At 38.3% G+C, this 20,000-nt stretch overlaps 1 protein-coding gene across 1 annotated transcript; it reads right to left on the bottom strand.

Annotated features, from left to right (window-relative positions):
• Positions 1 to 18,113: 18,113 nt before the first annotated feature.
• Positions 18,114 to 18,569, bottom strand: LOC135105392 (uncharacterized). The gene has a single exon (XM_064013525.1). The coding sequence runs from the start codon at positions 18,567 to 18,569 to the stop codon at positions 18,114 to 18,116; it is 456 nt and encodes a 151-aa protein (XP_063869595.1).
• Positions 18,570 to 20,000: the final 1,431 nt, after the last annotated feature.

Here is a 20,000-nt window from a genome sequence, read left to right on the forward strand (position 1 = left end):
TTTTCCTTGGAATGACTACTGCTTCCGTGTCAGAGACCCATCTCTGTGTGCTGAGCGCATAACAGAGATGATAGTGTCTGGAATGGAGGCGTACATTCCTCACTCTTTTTCTCGTCCTAAACTTTCTAAACCTTGGTTTAACGCAGCTTGTTTCTCGTGCTATACATGATACAAAAGGTACTTAAGCCTTCCATCACCAGAATCTCATGCACTTTATATTTCTGCCCAGAACCATGCCAAGTTTGTTCTCCAACTAGCCAAAAACTCCTTCATTAACATAAAATGTCAAAACCTTTCAAGATCTAACCCTCATGATTACTGGCATCTAGCCAAAAATATCTCCAATAACTTTGCTTCTTCTTTTTTCCCTGCTCTATTTCAACCAGATGGCACCACTGCTATCACATCTATTTCTAAAGCTGAAATATTCGCTCAAACCTTTGCGACTCTACCTTGGACGATTCTGGGCTTGTTCCTCCCTCTCCTCCATCTTCTGACTACTTCATGCCACATATTAAAATTCTTCGCAATGATGTTTTCCATGCCCTCGGTGGCCTAAACCCTCGGAGGGCTTATGGATCTGATGGGGTCCCTCCTTTTTTTTTCCGAAACTGTGCCTCCGTGCTTGCACCTTGCCTAGTCAAACTCTTTCAGCTTTGTCTGTCAACATCTATCTTTCCTTCTTGCTGGAAGTTTGCCTACATTCAACCTCTTCCTAAAAAGGGTGACCGTTCTAATCCCTCAAACTACCGTCCTATTGCTTTAATTTCCTGCCTATCTAAAGTTTTTGAATCTATCCTCAACAGGAAGATTCTTAAACATCTATCACTTCACAACCTTCTATCTGATCGCCAGTATGGGTTCCGTCAAGGCCGCTCTACTGGTGATCTTCTGGCTTTCTTTACTGAGTCTTGGTCATCCTCTTTTAGAGATTTTGGTGAAACTTTTGCTGTTGCCTCGGACATATCAAAAGCTTTTGATAGAGTCTGGCACAAAGCTTTGATTTCCAAACTACCCTCCTACGGTTTCTATCCTTCTCTCTGTAACTTCATCTCAAGTTTCCTTTCTGACCGTTCTATTGCTGCTGTGGTAGACGGTCACTGTTCTTCTTCTGAATCTATTAACGGTGGTATTCCTCAGGGTTCTGTCCTGTCACCCACTCTCTTCTTATTATTCATTAATGATCTTCTAAACCAAACTTCTTGTCTTATCCACTCCTACGCTGATGATACCACCCTGCACTTTTCCACGTCTTTTCATAGACGTCCAACCCTTCAGGAGGTAAACATATCACGCAGGGAAGCCACAGAATGCTTGACTTCTGATCTTTCAAAAATTTCTGATTGGGGCAGAGCAAACTTGGTATTGTTCAATTCTTCAAAAACTCAATTCCTCCATCTATCAACTCGACACAACCTTCCAGACAACTATCCCCTCAATGACACTCAACTGTCCCCCTCTTCTACACTGAACATCTTCGGTCTGTCCTTTACTTATAATCTGAACTGAAAACTTCACATCTCATCTCTAGCTAAAACAGCTTCTATGAAGTTAGGTGTTCTGAGACGTCTCCGCCAGTTTTTCTCACACCCCCAGCTGCTAACTCTGTACAAGGGCCTTATCCGTCCATGTATGGAGTATGCTTCACATGTCTGGGGGGGGTTCCACTCATACTGCTCTTCTAGACAGGGTGGAATCAAAAGCTTTTCGTCTCATCAACTCCTCTCCTCTAACTGACTGTCTTCAGCCTCTCTCTCTCCGCCGCAATGTTGCATATCTAGCTGTCTTCTACCGCTATTTTCATGCTAACTGCTCTTCTGATCTTGCTAACTGCATGCCTCCCCACCTCCCGCAGCCTCGCTACACAAGACTTTCTTCTTTCTCTCACCCCTATTCTGTCCACCTCTCTAACGCAAGAGTTAACCAGTATTCTCAATCATTCATCCCTTTCTCTGGTAAACTCTGGAACTCTCTGCCTGCTTCTGTATTTCCACCTTCCTATGACTTGAATTCCTTCAAGAGGGAGGTTTCAAGACACTTATTCACCAATTTTTGACCACTGTTTTTGACATTTTTTGTGGGAGTTTTTGGTGTTATGTGGTTGGAAGGTCTTTGGGCGGAAGGTAGTTAGGGTTTAATTGGTTTAAGCTTGTCAGGTGTGGTACTTATACGTATCGGGTCAGTGCTCCCGGGGGAAACATTGCGAGTGAGTGTTGCTGCTGTGTTACTTGTCTGTCATGACGGAGCTACATTTTTTTTTTTTTAAGGTAGATTTAGGTCTGTTTTGTATTAACCCTTTGACTGCCACTCGGTGCACCTCTCCCTAATTACCAGTCACGCTCTTGGCTTGTCCTCCAGCCACATTCAATCTTTGGACTGGGAAGAAATTGCAAAATGTATTCTTTTCATCGCTAACTTTCTTGTAGATGCTTATAAAGAGTTCACACATTGCTGCTGGTGGTGCTGGTTGTGTCCTGTTGCAGTGAAAGGGTTAATCTGAGGGGAATGCGGGATCGGAGAGAAGAGTGGGGTAAAAACTCATCATTTGCAAGAAGTAAATTAATAAAAAAAAAGACCGAAAAATGCAAGGAAAAAAAGTCTCGTCCAGAATAGAGAGGAAGAGTGAAGGGAAAAAGTGAAAATTTACCACAGTTGCAAGTATGCTTGTGACGGGGGAGGATGTGTGTGTGTGTGAGTGTGTGTGTGTGTGTGTGGGTGTGTGTGTGTGTGTGTGTGTGTGCGTGTACGTATGTGTGTAGAGGGCGCTGCAGTGGTGGAAAAAACATTGAGAAACGCTCTTGCTATTTATGCAGTTTACAGAGCAAGCAGAAGGTCCATGACAACAGGGACACGATCAGAAGGTGCGTGAGTGTCAAAGGGTTGGTTGGTATTGAGATATTGGTTGAGGGTTATGAACTTAGCCATAATTTAAGGCCAAAAAAGTGGTGTACCCTGGTAACACCCCCCCTCTGCCGGCAACCCAGCTTTTGCGCATGCGCACTGGCCCTTAGTTACGGGCGTCCATAGCAACCAATCCAACCCTGTGTACGCACACTTGTTTCCACCTGACTGAACACTGTGCGCTATAATATATAATACAATGGCTAACCTTGATGATATTGTGGCTGTTCGTGACCTGTCAGCCAATACTATCAGCAAAATGACGAACCCGCAACTGAAACGAGCCCTGACGACGGTACTCGGTGCAGAGAGGAGGGAAGAGCCGTCCAACTCTGTACTGCTGGATGAACTTCGCTTTCTCTGTGAGGAGATGGCTGAGATGAAGAAGTTAAAACAAGAGGTAGCACATTTATCTGATGGTCTGGAGAAGGCATACAAGATAATACACAACCAGCAGCTTTTCTTGGAAAAACTTGACAGCAAAGAGCGACGATGCAACTTAGTGATGACCGGATTACTGGAAGATCCAGATGAGATCGGTGAAACGGACAAGGAGAAGGTTGTTAAGGTACTGGAGGCTGCTAGCTACCCTGATGCTGTACAGACAGAGAATTGGGAAATGAAGAGACTAGGACGAGAGAATGAACACCGTAAGAGACCACTTCTCATCACAGTGGAGAACCAAGAGAAGAGAGATGGCGTGCTGCGTGTGGCCAAGAGCCTAAAAAATGTAAGAGGATCACTGTCAACTATTTATATAAAGAAAGACCTGCATCCAGCCGTGAGGAAGGAATATGCCCGCCTACGGACGAGAGAGCGAGAAGAAAGAGAAAAACCTGTGAATGTTGGGGCCAACATCACCTATGATAGGAAGGATCGGGTTTTACTTCGAGATGGAGTCGTCATTGACAGGTATCAGCCTCAGTTTTTCTAAACGATCGACAAAAGAACCAAAAGCTTCGACTAGTGTCTTGGAACATTGGTGGGTTGAAAGATAAGCTGCAGGAACCCAACATATTAATTATTAATTAATCAATTAATTAATTAATTAATCAAATAATTGTACAAGTACTTTTGTCCATGAAAAGTAACAAACATGCATTTGATGTAGAGGTGATTCTTACATATTATACGTATATACTCAGTACTTCAAAAATATAGCTACACACTTCCTGTATATAGATATTCTCTTCCATTATGTCATTTATATCGCCAAATCTGAGCATTTGATAACTATTACGTAGATCAGCAGTCATTGTGCACTCTAACAACACATGTTTTTCGGTTTGAACATGAACACCGTCGCACAAACATACTCTCTACTCAGTTGGCGTTCGACTCCACCTGCCTGTTTCAATTCTTAGATTGTGTGACATTAATCTCAGTCTTGTGAATGCCTCTCGCTGGTAATCGGGCACATACTTATCAGTCTTATAAATATTGTGAACTGTCAGTGTCGGGTTAAAGTCATTCACATATGTCCGGATCTTAGTGTCACTGTTCGGTGTGTTCCTCAAAATATTTATCAATTTTTCCATGGGGTCATTATCTGATATCAGGGATATTTCTCTATTAAGGAATCTATATCCAGGTGTGTTTTCTCTCCTGCAAAGGTCATACACAATATAAAAAGGTTGTTCCATATCTATGACCTCCAACTTAGATTTTAAGAAGTTTTTCCTCCTATGAAGTTAGGTGTTCTGAGACGTCTCCGCCAGTTTTTCTCACCCCCCCAGCTGCTAACTCTGTACAAGGGCCTTATTCGTCCATGTATGGAGTATGCTTCACATGTCTAGGGGGGTTCGTCTCATACTGCTCTTCTAGACAGGGTGGAATCAAAAGCTTTTCGTCTCATCAACTCCTCTCCTCTAACTGACTGTCTTCAGCCTCTCTCTCACCGCCGCAATGTTGCATATCTAGCTGTCTTCTACCGCTATTTTCATGCTAACTGCTCTTCTGATCTTGCTAACTGCATGCCTCCCCTCCTTCCGCGGCCTCGCTGCACAAGACTTTCTTCTTTCTCTCACCCCTATTCTGTCCACCTCTCTAACGCAAGAGTTAACCAGTATTCTCAATCATTCATCCCTCTCTCTGGTAAACTCTGGAACTCCGTGCCTGCTTCTGTATTTCCACCTTCCTATGACTTGAATTCCTTCAAGAGGGAGGTTTCAAGACACTTATTCATCAATTTTTGACCACTGCTTTGACCCTTTTATGGGACTGGCATTTCAGTGGGCATTTTTTTTTATTAGATTTGTGTTACCTTTGGCCAGTGTCCTTCCTACATTAAAAAAAAAGATAAATAAATAAATAAATAAATAAAATAAATCTATATGTGAATAAAAAAATATATATTACGATAAATGTGTTTCATGAGTGTTTTTGAGCTTCTTAGGTGCCACAACGCTAAAACGCATAAATAGCATTCTTTATGGAAAAAAAAAAAGAACAAACGAAAACGTGAATTTTGAGTATGATTTTGAGTGCGATAATGCCAATATATATGGAATGCATCCTATATGCGGAAAGAAAATGACATTTCCAGAAATATATCTATTGAATGTTTATGAGAGTTTTAGGCACCAAAACCCTAAAAAGTATGGAAAGCACCCTATATGAAAAAGTAAACAACATTACAAAAAAAGGTGTATTTGAAAGATTTTGAGCTACTTACGCACCGAAACGCAAAAATGCAAGTAAAACCCTTGTAGGAAAAACAACTTTACCAAAAAAAAGTGATTTTTTTCTTTTTTTGAGGTTGTTACATACAAAACTTCAAAATGCCTTTAAAGTACTCTATATGAAGGAATCGATAGAACAATGTAATAAACCTGTATTATAATCGTTTTTGAGCTTCTTAGATACAAAAACGGTAAAACGCCTGAATAGCACTATATATATATATATATATATATATATATATATATATATATATATATATATATATATATATATATATATATATATATATATATATATATATATATATATATATATATATATACTGGCGATCAGATAGAAGATTGTGAAGTGATAGATGTTTAAGAATCTTCCTGTTGAGGATAGATTCAAAAACTTTAGATAGCCAGGAAATTAAAGCAATAGGACGATGGTTTCAGGGATTAGAATGTTCACCCTTTTTAGGAACAGGTTGAATGTAGGCAAACTTCCAGCAAGAAGGAAAGGTAGATGTTGACAGACAGAGCTGAAAGAGTTTGACTAGGCAAGGTGCAAGCACGGAGGCGCAGTTTCGGAGAACAATAGGAGGGACCCCATCAGGTCCATAAGCCTTCCGAGGGTTTAGGCCAGCGAGGGCATGGAAAACATCATTGCGAAGAATTTTAATAGGTGGCATGAAGTAGTCAGAGGGTGGAGGAGAGGGAGGAACAAGCCCAGAATCGTCCAAGGTAGAGTTTTTAGCAAAGGTTTGAGCAAAGAGTTCAGCTTTAGAAATAAATGTGATAGCAGTGGTGCCATCTGGTTGAAATAGAGGAGGGAAAGAAGAAGAAGCAAAGTTATTGGAGATATTTTTGGCTAGATGCCGGAAATCACGAGGGGAGTTAGATCTTGTAAGGTTTTGACATTTTTTGTTAATGAAGGAGTTTTTGGCTAGTTGGAGAACAGACTTGGCATGGTTCCGGACAGAAATATAAAGTGCATGAGATTCTAGTCAAGGAATGCTTAAGTACCTTTTCTGGGCCACCTCTCTATCATGTATAGCACGAGAACAAGCTGTGTTAAACCAAGGTTTAGAAGGTTTAGGACGAGAAAAAGAATGAGGAATGTATGCCTCCATGCCAGACACTATCACATCTGTTATGCACTCAGCACACAAAGACGGGTCTCTGACACGGAAGCAGTAGTCATTCCAAGGAAAATCAGTAAAATACCTCCTCAGGTCCCCCCAACTGGCAGAGGCAAAACGCCAGAGGCACCTTCGCTTAGGGGGATCCTGAGGAGGGATTGGAGTGATAGGACAAGATAAAGATAGGAGATTCTGATCGGAGGAGCCCAACGGAGAAGAAAGGGTGTCAGCATAAGCAGAAGGATTAGAGGTCAGGAAAAGGTCATGAATGTTGGGCGTATCTCCAAGACGGTCAGGAATACGAGTAGGGTGTTGCACCAATTGCTCTAGGTCATGGAGGATAGCAAAGTTGTAGGCTAGTTCACCAGGATGGTCAGTGAAGGGAGAGGAAAGCCAAAGCTGGTGGTGAACATTGAAGTCTCCAAGAATGGAGATCTCTGCAAAAGGGAAGAGGATCAAATACGAATTTAGTATGAGAGTGATTCTGTAGTCGTAGCCAGATGGTGGAAAACTCGGAAGATTCAAGAGCGTGGGCACGAGAGCAGGTTAAGTCATTGCGCACATAAACGCAGCATCCAGCTTTGGATCGAAAATGAGGATAGAGAAAGTAGGAGGGAACAGAAAAGGGGCTACTGTCAGTTGCCTCAGACACCTGAGTTTCAGTGAAGAAAAGAAGATGAGGTTTAGAAGAGGAGAGGTGGTGTTCTACAGATTGAAAATTAGATCTTAGACCGCGAATGTTGCAAAAGTTAATGAAGAAAAAGTTGAAGTGGGTGTCAAGACACTTAGGGTCGTCGACAGAAAGGCAGTCCGACCTGGGGACATTTATGGTCCCCTCCCCAGATGGGGACTCTGAGGCTGGTGTAGGAGTCGCTATGATGATTTAAAAATATTTGAGTGAAGGGTGTGTGTGTTATTAGGTGCTTGTAGTTTTGTGTGGAGGAAGAGAGTTGTCTTTAGAGGGCAGGCTGTGACTGCCCCCTTGTGTTGTGAGACACAAAGGGAAACGTTCAGTGAGGTCACAGCTGAGTTTAATGATAAGTTCACAGCAGCCCCTGAACAGTGCTTTAGACCTCACTGGGAGTAATTATCGTTTTTATTTATTTTTATTTATTTATTTATTTATTTATTTTTATTTTTTTAACGTTTTGGTGCCTAACACTCATAAACTCTCAAGAGACACGTCTCTGGATATTTCGATTCTTCTTTCCATGTAGTGTGCTTTGCATGCATTTTGGCGTTTTAGTACCTAATAATGTAAAATGCTCTCAGATTATACGTTTTTGGTAATGTTGTTCTATTCCTTCATGTAAAAATGATCTTCATCCGTTTAAGCGTTTTGTTATCTAAGAATCTCAAAAACACTCAAAATACACATCACTCGTAATGTCTTTTCGTTTCCTCATATAGGGAACTTTCCATGCACCATGGCGTTTTTCTACGTAACAAGCTCAAAACCACACAACATAATTGTTTTTGGTAATGTTATTCTGTTTTCTTCAGTAGCGAGTGTCTTGCATCCATTTTATGTGTTTATGTACGTAAGTAGCTCAAAAACACTCAAAAGACGTTTTTTTTTTTTTTTTTATGGTGCTTTAGATGCTTTTTAGTGTTTTGGTGCCAAACATAGATAAACATTCTAGAGACACCTTTCTGGAAATGTCGTTTTTTTTCCCCATATAGTGTGCTTTGCATTCATTTTTGCTTTATGGTACCTAACAATGTGAAATACGTTGAAAATACACATTTTTTTGGTAATGCTATTCTGTCTCTCCATATGGAGTTCTGTTCATGCGCTTTAGAGTTTTGGTACCTAAGAAGATAAAAAACACTAACAATACACGTCTCTGATAATGTCCTTTCGTTTCCATATAATAGGTATTGTGCTTGTATATTTGCGTTTTCGTACGTATCAAGCTCAAAACTCTCAAAAATACTTGTTTTTGTTAATGTTATTATGTTTCTCCTTAAGGTAGGTTTTGCATGCGTGTTAGCTTTTTGGTATGTAAGTAGCTAAATAAAAACCAACTCAAAAGACACGCTTTTTGTAACGTTTTTTTTTCTTTTCACACATAGGATGCTTTCCATGCTTTTTTTTTTAGCTTTTTGGTGTCTGACACTCTTATAAACAGACAAAAGACACGTTCCTAGAAATGTCTTTATCTTTCCACATATAAGGTGATTTGCATTTATTTTGACACTGAAAATAGTTTTTTTTTTATGGTATTCTTTTTCTCCATATAGAGTGATATTCATGCGTTTTAGCGTTTTGGTACCTAAGAAAATCTGAAATATTCGTTATACATGTCTCTAGTAATGACCTTTCGTTTACCCATGTAAGGTATTTTGTACAGTATGTATTTTGGCGTTTTTGTACATAAGAAGCTCAAAAACACTCAAAATACTTGTTTTTGGTCATGTTATTTTGTTTGTACATAAAAGGTATTTTGCATGTGTTTTAGCGTTTATGTACGTAAGAAGATGAAAAACACCCCCCCAAAAAAAACGTTTTTGGTAATGTTGATTTCTATTTATATATAGGGTGTATTCAATGCTTTTTAGCGATTTTGTGCCTAACATGCAGAAAAAAAAAAAAAAACACTCAAAGATACGTTTCTTGTCGTTTCGTTTCCCCATATAAGAGGCTTTCCATGCATTGTGGCGTTTTCGTAGATAACAATGTGAAAAACACTCAAATTACACGTAACGCGATCTCCCATTTTGGTACCTAAAAGGCTCTAAAACACTCATAATACACGTTTCTCGTAATGTCTTTTCTTTTCCCGATATAGGGAACTTTACATACATTTCGGCGTTTTTCTACGTAACAAGGTCAAAAGCACAACATTTTTGGTAATATTATTCTAATTTTTTTTGGGTTTTTGCATGCGTTTTAGCGTTTTGATAGGTAAGAAGTAAAAAAAAAATACTCAAAAGACACTTTTTTAGTAATGTTGTTTTGTATTCCCATACAGGGTGAATTTCATGTTTTTAGCGATTTGGTGCCTAACACGTTCAAAACACTTAAAAGACACGTTTCTGGTAATGTTATTTAGTTTCCTCATATAGGATCACTTGCATGCATTTTGACGTTTTGGCTCCTAACAGTGTGAAATACATTGAAAATACACATTTTCGGTAACTCTGGTTCTCCGTCTACATTGCTACTCATACGTTTTATCGATTTGGAACCTAAGCTCAAAAACATTCATAATACATGTCTCTCGCAATATCTTTTCGTTTACGCATACAATGTACTTTCCATGCATTTTAGAGCTTTTGTAAATAACAAGCTCAAAACATCCAATATATTTGTTTTTGATAATGTTATTCTACTTCTGCATAAAGTTTTTTTGCATGCGTTTTAGTGTTTTGGTTCGTAAAAAAAAAAAAAACGTATAAAAGAAATTTTTTGTAATGTTGTTTTATATATTCCCATATAGGATGAACTCCATGTTTTATACCTCTTTAGTGCCTAGCAAGCTAAAAAAAAAAAAATAATAATAATAGATAATAATAATAATAATAATAATAATAATAATAATAATAATAATAATAACATTAATAATAATAATAATAATAAAAATAATAAATAAGTAAATAAATAAACAAATAAATAGCACTTTTCCGGTAATGTCGTTCCGTTTCCGCAAACAAGGGGCTTTGCATGAATTCTGGCGTTTGGTACCTAATAATAATAATAAAAAAATAAAATAAAATAAAAAAAAGCACTCAAAATACACGGTTTTGGTAATGTTGTTATGTTTCTTGATATATAGTTCTTTTCATCTGTTTTAGCATTTTGGTACCTAACGAGGTAAAAAAAAATATATATATAATATACGTTTTTCGTAATGTCTTTTATTTCTCAGTAAAGAGTTCTTTTGGCATTTTTTTCCACCTAATAAGTAAAAAAAAAAAAAAAAAAATACACGTATTTAGAAAAGTTATACTTTTTCTCCATTAAATGTTTTTTGCATGCATATTAGATTTTTGATACATAAGTAGCATAAGAAAACACTGAAAAGTGACGTTTTTAGTAATATTGTTTTGTTTCCTTATATAGAGGGTTGTCATGCTTTTTAATCGTTTTGGTGAATAGTATGTTTATAAACACTTAAAAGTCGTTTCCTTTGCTCACATTGGGTGCCTTGCTTGCATTTGGGCATTTTTGGACCTAATAATGTTAAATAATTTCAAAATGCTTATTTTTTATATTGTTGTTGTCTTTCTTCATATAGAGTGCTTTTCATCCATTTTAGCGTTTTGGTACCTAAGAAACTCAAGGACACTCATAACACACGTTTTTCTTAATGTCTCCCTTTCCCTTTGCCTTTTTGCGCTTTTATACGTAAGAAGCTGAAAAAAAACTCAAAATATTTGTTTTTGGTAATGTTATTCTCTTTTTCCATTAAGGATAGCTTTTTAGCGTTTAAGGATGGTTTTAGCGTTTTGTTACCTACGCGACGCAAAAACATTGAAAAGAGACGTTTTTGATAATGTTGTTTTATTTTCTCATATTGGATGCTTTCCATGCTTTTTAACTTCTTGGTGTCTAACATGTTCATAAACACCCAAAAGACACGTTTCTGGAAATGTCGTTTCCTTTCCCCATATAGGTTGCTTTGCATGCATTTTTGTGTTATCGCACTTAACAATGTGAAATACCTTCATAATAGTCGGTTTTCGTAACGTTTTTTTTTTTTTTCTCTCTCTCTCTTTTTCTGTTTCTCCATGTAGAGTTCTATTTATGTGTTTTGGTGTTTTGCTACCTAAGAATTTAAAAAACACTCATAATACACGTCTCTGGTAATGTTCTTTCGTTTCGGCATATAGGGTACATTGCATGCATTCTGTCATTTTTTTGTACGTAATAAGCTCAAAAACACTCAAAATTCTTGTTTTTGAATTTTCCATACAGAGTATCTTGTAAGCGTTTGAGAGTTTTGTTACGTAAGTAACTCAAAACACTAAAAATAAATTTTTTTTTGGTAATGTTTTGTTTTAACATATAGGGTGTTTTCCATGCATTTTAGCGTTTTTATGAAGAACATGCTCATAAACGCTCAAAGGACACGTTGCTGGAAATGTCGTTTATTTTCCCCATATAGGGGATTTTGCATGCATTTTGGCATTTTGGTACATAATAATGTAAAATACACTCATAATACCATTTTTTTTTTTTTGGCAATGTTGTTCTTTTTCTCCATATAGAGTGCTCTTCAAGCGTTTTAGCTCAAAAACACTCATAAAACACGTGATGTCCTTCCGTTTCTCCATAAAGGGTACTTTCCATGCATTTTGGCGTTTTCTACGTAACAAGCTCAAAAACTCAATATACTTCTTTTTTGTAATGTTCTTCTGTATCTCCATAAAGCGTGTTTTTGCATGCGTTTTTGCGTTTTTTGTACGTAAGTAGATAAAAAAAGATAAAAGAGTTCTTGGTAATGTTGTTTTTGTTTTCCCATATAGTATGCTTTCCATGCTATTTAGCGTTTTGGTGACTATGACGCATATAAACTCTCAAAAGATACGTTTTTTTTTTTCGAATCTCGTTTCCTTATCCCATATTGGTTGATTTGCAAGCATTTTAGTATTTTGGCACCTAACAATGTGAAACACTCTCAAAATACACTTTTTTTTGGTAATGTTCTTGTTTTTCTTCATATATTCATATTCATGCGTTTTCGAGTTATAGTACCTAAGAAGCTCAAAACAATTATAATACACGTTGCTCGTAATATGTTTTCATTTCCTCAGATAAGGTACTTTCCATGCATTTTGACGTTTTTGTAGGTAAGAAGCTTAAAAAACTCAAAATACTTTTTTTTTCGTAATTATTGTGTTTCTCCATTAAGGGTTTCATCATGCGTATTTTTGTGTTTTGATACGTAAGTACCTCAAAAATATTCAAAAGTCACGTTACTGGTAATGTTGTTTTCTTTTCCATTATACGGCCATTTCGATGCTTTTTAGCGTTTTAGTGGCTAAAGCTCATAAAGACTCCAAGGACACGTTTCTGGAAATGTTTTCTTTCCCCGTATAGGGTGCTTTGCATGAATTTCACCGTTATGGCACCTAATAATGTAAAATGCACTCAAAATACACGTATTTGGTAATATTGTGCTTTTTTTTCTATATAGAGTGCTATCCATACGTTTTAGCGTTTTGGTACCTAAAAAGCTCAAATACATTTACAATATACGTTTCTCATAATGTCTTTTCATTTCCCACTATATGGTACTTTTCATGCATTTTGACGTTTTTGTACGTAACACTCAAATACTTGATTTTTTTTTTTTTTTTGTGTGTGTGTGTGTGTTACTTTGTTTCTCCATAAAAAAAAATGTTTTGCATGCGCTTTAGCGTTTTGGTACGTAATAAGTTCAAAAACTCTAAAAGACATTTTTTTTTTTCGTGATGTTGTTTTGTATACATATATAAGGTGGTTTGCATTCTTTTTTTTATCGTTTTGGTGTCTACCACGCTCAAAACACTGAAAGGAAACGTTTCTGTTAATGTTTCGTTTCTCCATATATGGAGCTTGGTATGCATTTTGGCGTTTTGGTAACTAATAATGTGAAAAACACTCATAATACACGTTTTTGATAATATTGTTCTATTCCTTGATATAAAGAGCTATTGATGCATTTTTTTTTTCCATTTTGGGAGTTAGTAAGCTCAAAAAACTCTCATAATACACGTTTCTCGTCGTTTTTTTTTTTTCACCATATAGAGTAGTTTGTCTGCATTTTGCCTTTGTTTTTACATAAAATGCTCAAAAACTTAAAATACACATTTCTTTTTTTTTTTTAAGTTTTATTCTTTTAAAAGTTTTTACCGTTTTACTACTGCCTCCTCCTCCTTTAGGAGGAGGAAGCAGGAGGAGGAGGCAGTAGGCACCTGGCGAAACGATAATTACTCCCAGTGAGATCTAAAACACTGGATCAGGGGGTGCTGTGATTTTATCATTAAAACCAGGTGTGTCTTCACTGAACGCTGCCCTTTGTGTCTCAAAACACAACTCTCTTCCTCCACACAAAACTACAAGCACCTAATAACACCCAAACACGCTTCAGTGAAAAATTCAAAATTATCATGGCGACTCCTACACCAGCCTCGGAGTCTCCATCTGGGGAGGGGATCACAAATGTCCCCAGGTCAGACTGATCTTCTGATAACGATTAAAAGTGTCTTCACACACCCCCTTAACTTTTTCTTCATTAACTTCAGCAACATTCGCGGTCTAAGATCTAATTTTCAATCTGTAGAACACCACCTCTCCTTTTCTAAACCATATCTTCTTTTCCTCACTGAAACTCAAGTGTCTGAGGCAACTGACATTTCCTCCTTTTCTGTTCCCTCCTACTTTCTCTATCCTCATTTTCAATCCAAAGCTGGATGTTGCGTTTATGTGCGCAACGACTTAACTTGCTCTCGTGCCCCTACTCTTAAATCTTCCGAGTTTTCCACCATCTAGCTACGACTACAGAGTCACTCTCAAACTAAATTTATCTGTGCTGTATACCTCCCACCTAACTCCTCTGACTACAAGAAATTCTTTGACTACTTAACTTCCAAAGTGGAGCACATTGCCTCTTCCCTTTTGCGGAGATCTCCATTCTTGAAGACTTCAATGTTCCCCACCAGCTTTGGCTTTCTTCTCCCTTCACTGACCATCCTGGTGAACTATCCTACAACTTTGCTATCCTCCACGACCTAGAGCAATTGGTGCAACATCCTACTCTTATTTCTGACCGTCTTGGAGATACGCCCAACATTCTTGACCTTTTGCTGACCTCTAATCTTTCTGCTTATGATGTCACCCTCTCTTCTCCGTTGGGCTCCTTGGATTACAATCTCATATCTGTATCTTTTCCTACAAAAAAAAAATATAATATATATATATATATATATATATATATATATATATATATATATATATATATATATATATATATATATATATATATATATATATATTTTACAAAAAAAGATGTTAAGTAGAAAAACGTCAAAATGCATACATGGGGAAACGAAAAGACAGTATGAGAAAAGCGTATCATGTGTGTTTTTGAACTTCTTAGGTATTAAAACTTTAAAAGGCTTGAAAACACTATACGTAAAAACATAGCAGCAGAAGCAAAAACGTGTATTTTGAGTGTTTTCACATCTGTAGGTATCAAAACCCTAAAATACATGCAAATGGATTCATTTTTAGGAGTGTTAAAAGAAGAAGGCCGGAAGTAATATTAAAGTTATACTTGGCGCTGGTCAGACCTCATCTAGACTAAGCTGTGCAGTTCTGGTCTCCACATTACAAGAAAGATATAGGTCTATTAGAATCATTACAGAGGAGAATGACTAAAAGGATACAGGGGATGAGGAGTATTCCTTACAAGGCGAGATTGAAGGTGTTAAATTTACATTCTTTAGAGAGACGTAGGTTAAGAGGGGACCTGATAGAAGTCTTTTAGTGGTATAAGGGTTATAACAAAGGGGATGTAAGCAAAATTCTTAGGATCAGCAACTAGGATAGAACATAAAATAATGGGTTCAAGCTGGAAAAATTTAGGTTTAGGAAAGAGATAGGAAGAAATTGGTTCTCAAATAGAGTAGTAGATGAGTGGAACGGACTCGGTAATCATGTTGTTAGTGCTAGGACATCAGAGAGCTTTAAAAGAAGATTAGACGGGTTTATGGAGGGGGATGATAGGTGGAAATAGATAGGTATATTTCATACAGGGACTGCCACGTTTAAGCATGGTCGCTTCTTGCAGCTTCACTTAATTCTTATGTTCTTATATACTTATGTGAATGTTAAAAAGCATGGAAACCATCCTATATCAGAAAACAAATTACGAAAAAAACGTATCTTTTTAGGGTTTTTTAATTTCATAGATACAAGACACTAGAAGTCATGCAAAACACCCTTTAAGGAAAATCAGAATGACATTTAAAAAAAACAAGTATTTTGAGTGTTTTTACGTACAAAAAGGGCAAAACATATGCAAAATACCCTATTTGGGGAAACAAAAAACTCATTGCCAGAGACATGTATTATATATAATATATATATATATATATATATATATATATATATATATATATATATATATATATATATATATATATATATATATATATATATATATATATAATATTATAATATCCTTAACCTACAACGTTTTCTTAATCTGTGTATAATCCTTAATCCAGACTGTTTTCTTAATTTACTCTCCTAAATCTAGACTATTTTCTTTATCTACCATTCTTAAGATGGTAGATAAAAGAGATCATCTACTTAATCTGCTGTCGTTAATCCAGACTATATATTTTTTATTTAATATCCTTAATCTAGACTATTTTCCTTATCTACTATCCTTAATCTAGACTACTTTCTTGAAGTAATATCTTTCATCCTGCCTATTTTCTTAATGTAATATGCAAACTACCTTCTTAATCTACTATCCTTAATACAGACTTTTTTTTTTTATCTAGTATCCTTAATCCAGATTATTTTCTTAGTCTATCAACCTTGATCTTAATTTTCTTAGTCCAGACCATTTTCTTAATCTATTATCCTTAATTCAGACTATTTTCTTGATTTATTATCTCTAATCCAGGCTATTTTCTTAATCTACTTTTCTTAATTCAGACTCTTTCCTTAATCTACCATCCTTAATCCAGATTTTTTTTTCTTAATTCATTAGCCTTAATTTAGACTATTTTCTTAATGTACTATTTTTGATTCAGACTTTTTTAATCTACTATCCTCAATCCAGACTATTTTCTTAGTCTAATATTCTTAATCCAGGCCATTTTCTTAATTTCATATAATTTTTATCTTATTTTCCTTATTTTAGTATCCTTAATCTTCATTTCCTAATGTAATATTTTCTTATGAAGACTATTTTCTTAACTAGTATCCTTAATCCAGAATATTTTTTTACTCTACTATCCTTTATCTTAATAACCTTAATTTACTGTCCGTAATTTTTATTTTCTTAATCTAATATCCTTAATCAAGAACACAGTTTTATATCCTTAATCCAGACTATTTTTTCTACTCTCTTCACTGCTCCTATTTTCGTTTTGGGATGTTTTATGAGCGGGATTTTGATTCATGTATTTCTTGCTTCTGCTGACCTCCCTGATGGATAACAAAACAAAACAAAACAAAATATCAATCAATCAATAAAATCAAGGCGGAGGCTGAGTGGACGCGCCACCACTGGGCGTACATAGACGGAGGATGTGAGTGAGCATGTCGAAGCGGTATCGTTTTCCGTTGAGCGTCAAGGTCATGGACAAATCATCATAATCTATCGCTGCTTGTAATTTACACAGGAGCGTTCGTCCAAACACGAAGTCAAACCAGTGGCGTATGCATACCGTGTCCATCTTTCGCAGAGTGTCTGTGCCGCTGCCAAAGTGCAGCAGGACTCGTTTCGGCGGCACAGTCGATTTGCCTGTCCTGCACAGCATCTTGTCCAGACCAGTCTTAGTGATAGAGAATGTTGACTCGTTGCCAGTGTTCACCATCACCGTCAGCGGCTCCTCGATGCCTAGCGCTCGTGCGGTAAACATGAACGTTTTGCCTTGTGTCTCCGAAGGTTGTCTCTGCCGCAGACGTTTTGGATGACGCAGGAACAGGATGCTGCTGTCGTCGGGATGGAACTCCTGCCGTACCTCGGCCTCCTGCAGGCGGCTCATGGACATAACTATTCGGGCGAAGGAGTTCATCCTCACATCCACCCGTACAATGACCGTCATGCGCGTGTTGACCGCCACGTAGCGCTGCAGCACCACCACCACCTCGTCCAGCTCGATCACGTCCAGCTCCAGCATGCCAGCCCAGGTAAACAAGTATTTCTTCACCGTCTCTTGTTTGCCCGTGACGATTCCCAGCCTCCGGGCCAGTGGCAGCCTAATTAGGCTGCATGAAGAGCCGCTGTCAAGCTCGACAATGCACGCATGGCCGCGCACGGTCGCATAGACCATGTTTTTTTTCCAAATATTAAGACGGCACCACCTGCTCACGTTCCTCTCCTTGCTGACTCTCTTGGCATCCACCATCAGCCTCACCACGTCGTCTTTGTACCACCCTCTCATCTTCCATCTCTTGATGCCGTGCTTAACACATTGACAGCACTCCATCTTCCCCCCCTTCTTTCGTTCTCTCCTACCCTCCCCCCTGCTCTTCTTTGCCTGCTTCTCGTCGTCCTCCACGTCCTGCCTTTTCCTCTTCTTGTCCTGCTTCGTGTCGTCGTCCTTAACCTACCTCTTCCTCTTCTTGTCCTGCTTCTCGTCGTCCTCCGTGCCTAGCCTCTTCCTCTTCTTGTCCTGCTTCTCGTCGTCGTCCTTAACCTGCCTCTGCCTCTTCTTGTTCTGCTTCTCGCCGTCGTCAATTAACCTGCCTTTTCCTTTTCTTGTCCTGGTTTTCCGTCTCCTCCGTGTCCTGTTTCTTCCTCTTGTTCTGTTTCTCGTCGTCGTCCTTGTTCTGCCTCTTCCTCTTCTTGGTGCGATCCATAATCGGATGAAAACACTCCACGCTCATCATTTTCTTGTCTTTGATGTCATTCCCCTCCCTCTGATTTTTGTGTTCCGTAATCCCTTCAACGACATCCACCTTCTTATTGTGTTTCGAAATCTCTTTCCCACGATCCGCTTTTTTCGTGCGGCTCTTATCTCCTCCCTTGCTTCTTTTGGCGCGATGTTTCATCTCTGCACAGCCTTCAGTGACCGTCTTCTCGTTGCTGGTGCAGTCTTCGAGGCTCTCCAGCCGCCTCTTCTTGCTGTTCTTTGTTGCTTTCTTCTCCTTCGCGTTCCCCTTCTCAGCGAGGGTCTCTTGGGCGTCCATTGCTTGTCGTTTCCTCTTCTTGTTGTTGAATCTCGTATTATGGAGTGTTATGCCAAAATCTTCAGTAGAAAATCCAGGCATTGCACAGTCTTACTGGGAACCTGTTCGTCAGAGGGTATGGTATACCTTTCCGCCCCCTTCTTGGAGCGCTCAGCAGCTTGGAGCTAAATACTTCGGCACCCACCAGGCGCACCAATCAGAGGCCTCGATTCTAGAATGTGATAAGGTCTTTAGCCAATCAGATACAAGAATGAAACAAAATATGATATTAAGATTATTTGTCACTGGCGGCAGTGATGCACTTTTCAATTATTGATGTTGAATCATTGCAATGAAGACTCCTCTCAAAAGCATAGAAGTAATACATTTATATGATTTAGTATATTTAATTTTCTAAATATTAATTTCTATCAGTCACCTATCTCTGTTATTTGGTTCACAATTCATACATCAGTACCTGTGCTCTAATATCGCACTAACATTTGGCGCTACCACGGTCTGTAAGCCATTTAGAGCCGTGGAAAACCTCACCAACAATGCCCATTCACACAACGTAACCGACGTGTAGTTTTGGGTCAGCTAAAATGACTTCCACTGCCACATTCTCGTGTCACTGTGCCGAGGAGAGCAAGTTCAGTCTCGCGCTTACAATGCCAAGGGTTAGAACATGAGCTGTGACCCTTACGTGCATTAGTGAGGAAGCGGAAATGGGTGGGGATGGGGGATGGGGATCATTATGAGCTGAGGACACAGTATGATTGTGTGTGTCTTCAGCCTTTATCATCTAAGTTATAAGATTTTCTTAGCGAATGAGTTGGTGTAGGTAGTGTCCCCTACCAGGCGGGCAGTACCTCTCGCCCACGAGAACATTCCTTTCATTGTCTGTGTAACTTAACGTTGTTGTGGCGTGATCAGATGCATATGAACGGGAGGTCATTGAACTGGAGAGGGGGGAAAGACGTTTGATGAAGGAGTAATACTGTAAGCTAGTTTCCAGAAGTGTCGGATGTGCTTGAATCATTCTTTGTTGTGCAGTATTTTTGAGCCATAGACGTTAATTTGGCGCCCTCAAAAAGCACGCGAAAATTTGACTACCGAGGTAGAATGATGGCTCCGGGAGGCCGAAAACTGCAGACGGCTCTCTCTCTCTCTCTCTCTCTCTCTCTCTCTCTCTCTCTCTCTCTCTCTCTCTCTCTCTCTCTCTCTCTCTCTCTCTCTCTCTCTCTCTCTCTCTCTCTCTCTCTCTCTCTCTCTCTCTCTCTCTCTCTCTCTCTCTCTCTCTCTGTCTCTTATTTCCGAACACTCAAGGAAAGTGACTAAGTTGTCTATTTTTGACTATGTTATAAAAAAAATGAACACACACACACACACACACACACACACACGCACACACACACAAAACACAAAACACACACACACACACACACACAC

The sequence above is a fragment of the Scylla paramamosain genome, chromosome 12, assembly GCF_035594125.1.
Source record: "Scylla paramamosain isolate STU-SP2022 chromosome 12, ASM3559412v1, whole genome shotgun sequence".
Classification (NCBI taxonomy): Eukaryota; Metazoa; Arthropoda; class Malacostraca; order Decapoda; family Portunidae; genus Scylla; species Scylla paramamosain.